We start from the raw sequence: 9,071 nt of genomic DNA on the forward strand, positions 1-9,071 counted from the left end.
TTGCATACGCAACCTGAGACTGGTTTTGTAATAACTAGTATTTGATTAATTAAAAATAAATTAATTTTTTTTTCTGTCAATACATTGATTTAAAAATTGTTTGTCTTAGTTTTCAGTATTGGTAAATGAAAAGATTGATATTGGCAGACCACTAATGTATACCCTATAATATTCTATGAAGGGTTTATAACCCTGTCAAGTTCAACTAATTATTATTAGATGCAGAGATATCATTTACACTGATTTATTCCAAGATATTTATTAGAATTTCAACAGCTATAAACTACTGTTTGACTCCTTTGCAGAAGACCTAGACTGTCTTTGACCTTTCCAGAGAACATCCATCTGGGGAGAATTAATATCCAAATTAAATGCAGTTTGAGACTGTCGACGTGAAGGGAAGCAACAAACATGCCGGTATGTTGCCCACAGGAAAGAGAGCAGAACCGACCGGTATGGACAAGATATTTCTTTCTGCTGAAGTATGAGACGGCTACTAGTATTAAGGCCCGCTGTTGGAAATGCCATTGATTCAGACTGGAAAACAAGTTGAAACAAACCTGAGAACTGAGATGTTGGCATTAAAGATTATCAAAGGTGTGATTTAGGAAACAGCTAAAGTTAATAAAGCTAAGTCGAAGTCAAACATTACTCACTGGCACTGTTTAAAGTGATTAAACTGCCACGTTTTCTAGCTGCACTGCATAAGTACACTAAAGGACTGCTGTCATTAATAATAAATTATTATTATGACTGTTTAAGTACTATTATTAGAGACTTTTGTTAGCTTTGAAGCCACTTATGCGTATACACTCAAGAAAGTTTGTAAAATTACTTTTTGGCAGATATACACATTTAAAATGTACTAGGGCAGTCAAAAGGGGTGAAAAAAGTAAGTTCAATTTTTTACTTGAATATTACTTATGGTCAAATTAAATAGTTTTAGGCACAATGTAATGCAAAAAAACCTTACTAGTCACAAAAGTGCATATAAGCCTGCTTTAATATATCAAATCATATCAGTAATATGAGGAAAACAGAGCTGCCAACTCTCGCAAGACAAATAAGCAAACACAGATTCAAAAACAAGCCCAATATTATTATTGTATTTATTATCACCAACATTATTTGTAATAAATTATTTATTATCAATAAATGAGCCTGAAACATATTCAATTAAATTATAAAAAATTAGGTCCCTCTCCTCCCAGCATCATCCATCATCTCCCATGTTTTTTTAAAAAATAAGCCCAAAAAAACAAAACAAAAAAACACAAAAAAAAAACGTGACCTGTGATTTCTTAATGCGACTTACCATAAAAAGAAGCCCATTATAAGCTTGGCAACTCTTCAACAGACAGTGTTATGTACAGTATTATGTAAACACGAAAACTGTCAGCAATTTCAACATCGACACTCCAAAAATCAAAGTCCCAGGCAGCACTTTTTAAGAGGCCATTCACACAGAATGCATTTTTGCATTTAAAAATGTGAAACACAAGGAAGTGGAATAAAAAACGCATTCCGTGTGAACTATCCATTATGTTTTTTTTTTTTTTTTGTGTGTGTGTGTAACCAATTTACTCTGTACTGGGGTTCATGTTCTGAAAGAACAATGCAGTCTTGATGCATTGAATTGAACTGGATAGGCAAAAAAAAAAAAAAAAAAAATATTAACCACTTCACCTACGTCACCAACATGTCTCATGTTATAACTGGTACTGTACGTCTGCCCAACACACACCTAACATTCAAATTGCATTCAAATGTGAATTTTTCATTTAAATTTTATGAATATTCAAAGTTTTAATTTTAATGTACAGTCTTACTCTTCGAGGAAAATGGACCAAAAATGTTGATGACTCATCTTGAATTCAGGGAAGTCAAATGAATTTTGTCCCACTAATTGCAAGTGTCAAATTACCTCTAATTCAAACGAGCAAATAATGATTCATGGCTGTGATGTGAACTAAAGGCCACTGGATATTTAAGCTGTACCATTGTGTGCCACTGTGTGTAAAACCTGATCAACAGATCAGTATGGCCCACCTCTTATCTGACCTGTTACATGTGAATGAGAATTTATAACATGCTTGATTTATCATCACTTTTCAGCAGCAAATCACAATCCTGAGAATGACTGGTAAATCTTTTGAAGCAAACTGGTCAAAAAAAATATATCTAAAAAGACTAAAAAAGTAGAAATGTTTATAAAATCAAAAATTGTCTTGGTGGGTTTTTTTAAGGTAACATGGGTAAAAATAGATATGCATTTCCTCAACAAAAAAAATACTAGTGCTTGCAAGACTGAAAGAATAGTTTAAGTTTTTTCTTTGCTGTTGTCAGAGCATGTCTACTTTCTGTTGCTGCACACAAAATGCGCAGTGTAAAAAAAAACAGCTATAAATGGTTAAATATGCAACGAAGACGACCAATAACAATTCAGGACACAAACTGGTGTAACAATGAAGACCAATCGTAATTCAGTATGCAAATATAATGATGCAGGCATCACTGCCGTTTACATTTTGAGTGCATTTAATCAGTGTAGGTCAGGGAGATTTTCAGACTTTAATCTTAAATGTCTTCATAAGAAAGTCTATGAAAAACAACAGCAAAATAGCACACCTAAGGCAGATATTACTTAAAAGTTTAAACTGGAATATTTGCAGTGTTAGAGAATGTTTGAGGAACATTAATACAGTGCTGCCAACATCAAAGACGTGTCCATAAAAAAAAAAAAAAAGAGTCAGGTGAGATGTCAGGTAACTAACACTGATAAGTTTCCCCTAACACAGCACTAAACAGAATCACGCTGACCCAGATATCTCTAATTTGGCTTTCTAAGTAGACTGCGAGATTAACATTCAGGACGGCCAATGGGAAAAGTTTAAAGGTTTTTCTTGCACAAATGACACAGTGGATCAAGTTAGATGGGAAAAATGAGTCACTTTTTCATGCTTTACCTTGGCAGTTATCGTTATTAAACATGCAGATCAGAAACATGAACAAAAAGCATAAGCGGGAGGTCAAGAAAATCCATATCTTTTAGGATCTCCCAGAGCGTATAAATTTACATCTAAGCCAAGGAGGCTGGCCATAAAACGCCAATATTCATTTCACCTGAAAACTAAACCCCAAAGAGCCAAGTAATATTGCTCAAGAGTCAAGACACACTTGTATATAATTTCCAGTACTCAGGGAATTTTAAGACATAATGACTCATAGCTTCTAGTCCTCTCCACACTCACCGAAAAACAATATTGCAAACTCCAGCAACAGCAATAGCGGTCAAGAGTTCCACTCGGTGATTTTATTAATGCTTAAAGCCTCCTGAAACAAGGCTCAAAGAGGAGCGAGTGTGTGCCGTTCAGGGCCAACGGGAGCTCCACGAGGCCCATGTGTTTGCTTTGGACAGGCATCGCACCAATACAGATCAGCACACGTGGGCTCCTGGGAGAAGAAGCCGACCAGCACATGCTCTGTTCAACTAATTAAAGCTGCAAACAACAGCTTTATCAAATATCATGCAGTTATGAGATGTTTGGTGGCCAGTTTTTCAAAGAATACTACAAGGCAAATGAGTCTGGTAGACAGAGAATCACTCCACCAGTGTTATCACAACATTTTTCTGTTGTCAAATCAACTTCAGTGGTTCAGATAGCATAATATTTTGAGTTTCTGTTGATTAAACCAATCGCCTTCATTGTATTAACTGAAATTTTTTACTTAAATTAACTCTAAAATTTTAAGGCAACCAGGTAACTTACTTTAAGTTAAACCAACAATTCTTTTTACAGTATAGTTACATGTAATGGAGTTATGTAATTTAAAGGGTTAGTTCACCCAAAAATTAAAATAATGTAATTTATTACCCTTATGCCGTTCCACACCCGTAAGACCTTCGGAACACAAATTGACATTTCCTCTCTCAAGAGGAATGTATGTACTAATACATTAATGTACTAAAAACATATTTAAATCAGTTCATGTGAGTACAGTGGTTCAATATTAATATTATAAAGCAACGAGAATATTTTTGGTGCACCAAAAAAAACAAAATAACGACTCATATAGTGATGGCAGATTTCAAAACACTGCTTCAGGAAGATTTGGAGCATTATGAATCAGCGTGTCGAATCAGCGGTTCAGAGCGCCAAAGTCACGTGATTTCAGCAGTTTGACACGCAATTCAAATCATGATTCGACACAAAAGATTCAAAATGCTCCGAAGCTTCCTGAAACAGTGTTTTGAAATCGGTCATCACTATATAAGTCGTTATTTTGTTTTTTTGGCACACCAAAAATATTCTCGTCGCTTTATAATATTAACATTGAACCACTGTACTCACATGAACTAATTTAAATATGTTTTTAGTAAGTTTATGGATCTTGAGAGAGGAAATGTCATTGCTGGCTATGCAGGCCTCACCGAGCCATCGGATTTCAACAAAAATATCTTAATTTGTGTTCTGAAGATTAATGAAGGTTTTACGGGTGTGGAACGGCACGAGGGCGAGTAATAAATGACATTATTTTCATTTTGGGGTGAACTAACCCTTTAACAAAGCTGGGTAGGTTACTTTTAAAATGTATTTCACAACAGATTACATAAAACACAACTTTTTTTCATTAGATTACCCAAGTTTTGTAACTTAATCTAAATACTTAATAAGTATGTAACACAAAAACAAGGTAATTGCACATTTTTATCTCACAATTCTGACTTCATAACTTGCAATTGCAACTTTATAGCCCGCTATTCTAAGAAAAAATAAGAATTGTGAGATAAAAATTTGCAATTATCTTGTTTTTGTGCTACAATCTGTCTGAGAGTTACCACCATGGCGAGTGATAAAAATTTGTTCCAGTGCTGGAGATCAAAACGTAATCAAATGTAATTAGTTACATTGCTTTAATAAAGTAATTGAAATAGTTACACTACTTATTACATTTTAAATAGGGTAACTTCTAACCTGTAACCTACTACATTTCCAAAGTAACCTTTCCAACACTGCACTACACACTGCCATCATGACTTCCACGCTTGTCTGGATAATGATTTTTAATGTCATTTTTATTGAAATTAAACCCACAAAATGCTATTTTTTGCCAGTTTTATTTTATAAAACATTTTGGACTTCTTAAAAGTGTATTAATTTTCATAACTTTTCCAAGTCTGGAAATTACAATTTAAAATTCCCTAGTAAGTTGTGCATGATGTAGAAATCTCATTCCCACAATTGGCATGTCTTTCAAAATTCAAATTAGCATTTTGTCGATATGACCCACATTCAGCAGGATAATGCCCAAAATTTTCCATAATGTTCATCAGCTGATGAAATATTATACAGCTCAGCATAACTACAAAACTTACATTCACTACAGAAAAGATTCGATTCATTTCCATTACTTTTTCCGGCCTGGAAATCACAATTTTAAAATTTGCATAAGTTCCATGACCAGTAGGAACCTTGTGTTAAAACAGGCAATTATGCAAAATGATCTGCACGACCTTAGCCTCATTTCATTTTAGATGAAATTATTCACTGTTTATCCATATCACCATCATAATAATCATAAAGCTGCTCATTCAACAGCTTTAAAAAAAAAAGTCAGTCCTACCTGCTGTATGGATAGGTGGACGGAAGTACTGTCTCATTGGCTCTCTGCATCCCAGATGAATCTCCATATCCATTTCCTCTACCCCAGCCGTCACTCATGGTGGGTAGGGGAGGAAACAGGCCGAACGGAGGTTTCTGATCTGGTAAATTCACAGCTGAGGCGGTGTTCGCTCCATAGTGGTATCCCTGGCCACCCATATCGCCCAACGTGGTGGGCCCACCGTGAGACCCACCCATCCCTGACATCTGACAGTAGCTCCGCCTCTCACTTTCCTGTTTGATGACACCCGGTGTACACAGCTGGATAAAGTCTGTCTCTTTCTCCGTCTTTATGACCGGCATGTTGACACTGGCTTCCACCATCTGCTGCCGTTTCCTCGTGCCGTTCACATTTGTGCAGGCTGCACTGTTGCCAGTGACAACAGGGCTGGTATCCTTCAGCAAGTTGCCTTCTCCCAGCAGGGCATCATCCACTGCCAGCGAGGAGAGAAAGGCAGCCTCGTCGGCAACGTAGATCTCATTCAGGTCAGTGAGTGAGTCGGGTAAGTCCAGATCCTTTAGGATGTCCATGGTGTTGTCTCCAATAACCCTCTCGTGGCCATCCATTTCCTTCTCCAGCTGGCCATAGGGTGGAAAGTCCAGCCTATCTTTCTCCATGGGGGACAGTTCTTCCATTTTCATTGTAAAAGTGTCCTGCGACTGGATGCCAGAACCACGATTTAAGTCTGCAATGCTCTCGTCCAAGAGTGAAAAGTTCTCCCCAATGTTGAGACTAAGGGGCTCTTTTCCCTTTTGCTGGTGCTCCTGCTGCATTCTGAAGTGTTTAAATACTTTAACATCTGGTTCTTGTATGTTACTTCCCATTAAGGATGGATCCACCATAGACAGACCTCTTTGAGCGTCACTACCGCTCAGTCCGTTTGAGAAATCTTTTGATGTATTTAAAGTGGGCACACTGACACCAATTTCCGGTATGAGGCCTCTCTCGATACATTCCCCAAAAGTTAAATTCTCAGCATTGTTACTGCTGCGTTTTAGTCCACGGTCCATATCTCAGTCCTGTTGTGTAGACAGAAAGAAGACAAAGGCAATTAATTTTATGAAAACATGACATTGTTTACATATAAAACGAAGCAGGAGTTGCTATTAAGTTATAGTATTTTACATGGCACTTATGTTGAAATAAAGCAGGTGTAAACCTAACTAAGTTTTTAATATTCTACATTACTTCATGATGCCGAGTTATTCAGAAAATATTACACATGCAGACTTTGAATAGAGTACGTCTCCCACCTGAAGTTCCTCTCAGCTCCAAACAGAATGAAACAATATTATACGAAACTACATTTCTATACATTTGCTGCCACCAAAGCTCTCTTGAGGTGATACAATGATTTGGCCATGCAAATCTTAAACACTTTACAGCTGAACAATCCTTTTAAGTTGTCTTTGACCCTTGTACGAGCTTTTGTTTTTTCCTCCTGACAACTTATTTGAATCAATAGTCTGCATATAGCAGTAATAAATTCTGTCGTTTTATAAAACTACAGCAAAGCATACGAACTCATCCCACAAAATGGAGCTTGATGAGGCGATTGTTTGCTCAGATAATGAAGGCTTGAGGCACGTAGAGACATTAAAACTCATACAAATCCTCCAAACGCATTAGTCGATGCACCGCAGTGCTGCCACCTGTCGGTTGAACTTGGCTACTGCGTCCAAAATAAACTTCAGTCTGACAAACCGCTTTAATGTACTTGCTAAACATACATAAACATCAGACAGAATGCCAATAAACACTAAATTACTTAACGAGAATTAAAAACAATTATGGTTTAAAAGTTAAAAAAGGCCAGGAGTGCCTAAATGACGCATTTAAAAAAAAAAAAAAAAATTAAGCTATATAGGAGCAGCTATATGGGTTGTTATTCGAAATTTCAAGGCATGTAAACATTAAAACAAGAAAAAATATATGCAGATTGTATGTGATTTTAAATGCTATTCAACACGCATGGAAAGCTAATGACCCCAAGTACATGAGACAGACTTACCTTTACAAGATTTAAGACGAAAAATGCATTTCTACACAAGTCCAAAGCTGTTCATGCGTTTAGATGGTGTTCACAATAGTTTCTCGTTTAACTTCCCGCATGGTAAATAGATTTGACAAGACGCGCTGCAGCTTCGACAGTGTTTCAACAGCAGCGAGTCGCAAACGCAACAAAATGCGCCGTAATGACGACGCATACAAGTCGTGTCACGAAATAAACTTAGCCGCGCTCTGAATACTCGTTGTTATTCGTCTTTTGAGGTCGAGCGGGGAATCGCCAGCATTACATAAGCTGCTTGTCAAACTCCCGACAGCCCGTGATCTACCCGTCAAAAAGCTTCTGCTAGCTTCAACACGGTAAACGCCCCTCCAACAACAACGAAAAAAAAAGGAAAAACAAACTCCAGTACAAGTTACCCTCGAGCCATGCGAATACAAATCACAATGAAAGCTTAATCCGAATCGACAAACGAGCTGACACTGATGCTAATGTCAAAAGTGTCACCGAACACACAAACACCGCCGCTTCATTTGGATGCGGTCGAAACAGAAACGGTCACTCCGTGTGTAGCCTGCACTGCTTATGTCATTCGCTCTATGTCATTTTAAACCGACGACACGGTATACAGACTGTCCACAAGCGGTTTGTACTTCAGAGTTTGATTAGACGGACTCGTTTGCGACCTCGAGCGCGCTAGCTAATGCACATTAGCAGTCGCGAGCGCTGCAACTTTCATACATCATAACGCAACTTTTGCACGCGCCTCACAACGAACTCTGTTATCTCAGACATATACAAGACCTGAAGAGTGTACGAGAAAAGATTTCAGGATGGCGCAGTTAAGTCCGTTGGCTAAATAAAGGGGCAAAGGGCACATTCGCGGAATTAATGCGAATCGAGAAAGAATAGCCTTTGGTTATTCCGTCTCTATCTTAGGATAAAACGAGTAACAGCTGTCCAGTATTGCATCATGTCCGCTTGTTAGTCCACATCTGCTCAATAAAGATAAATGTAAAAGGTGAGACTTTAGACTGTTGAGTAAAGAGAAAGCGACATGCGCACAAGGGGTCAGTTTAATGTCAATATTCGTACCCTCGTGTCACGTGTAAAATATTGCATGTTGCATACGATGCATTTAGAGGCTATTGAACTATTCCAGTAAATGTGCGACTATCGTGTAGGATATGATGATAGAAACAAAGTTCCCAAATTGCTGAATGGTTTACAGCAGAACATCAACTTTGCTTCAGGATTCAGAATTTAGATTGTCAACTGATGACTGTAGACTGTACCAAAGTGTCCTAAAATTATATATTGAATTACAATGCGATTTTTTTGTTTTTAAATAACAAGCTGAAAAGGAAGATTATCACTTTGCTAGCTAAAACCAATTGAC

At 37.3% G+C, this 9,071-nt stretch overlaps 1 protein-coding gene across 4 annotated transcripts in view; it reads right to left on the reverse strand.

The window, feature by feature from the left end:
* The window catches only part of LOC125253381 (glucocorticoid receptor-like), a 73,201-nt gene extending 64,475 nt beyond the window's left edge, over positions 1-8,726 (reverse strand). The window contains exons 1-2 of one of the 4 annotated variants that reach the window (XM_048167329.1): positions 7,676-8,726; positions 5,626-6,683 (exon numbers count right to left, since the gene is read on the reverse strand). In XM_048167329.1, the coding sequence (XP_048023286.1) occupies positions 5,626-6,674 (1,049 nt within the window). In that variant the 5' untranslated portion in view covers positions 6,675-6,683; positions 7,676-8,726. Of the gene's footprint in view, positions 1-5,625; positions 6,684-6,917; positions 7,556-7,675 lie in introns of those variants that run through there. The other 3 variants (XM_048167327.1, XM_048167330.1, XM_048167328.1) reach the window with 3 other exon arrangements.
* Positions 8,727-9,071: the final 345 nt, after the last annotated feature.

The sequence above is a fragment of the Megalobrama amblycephala genome, linkage group LG18, assembly GCF_018812025.1.
Source record: "Megalobrama amblycephala isolate DHTTF-2021 linkage group LG18, ASM1881202v1, whole genome shotgun sequence".
Lineage (NCBI taxonomy): Eukaryota > Metazoa > Chordata > Actinopteri > Cypriniformes > Xenocyprididae > Megalobrama > Megalobrama amblycephala.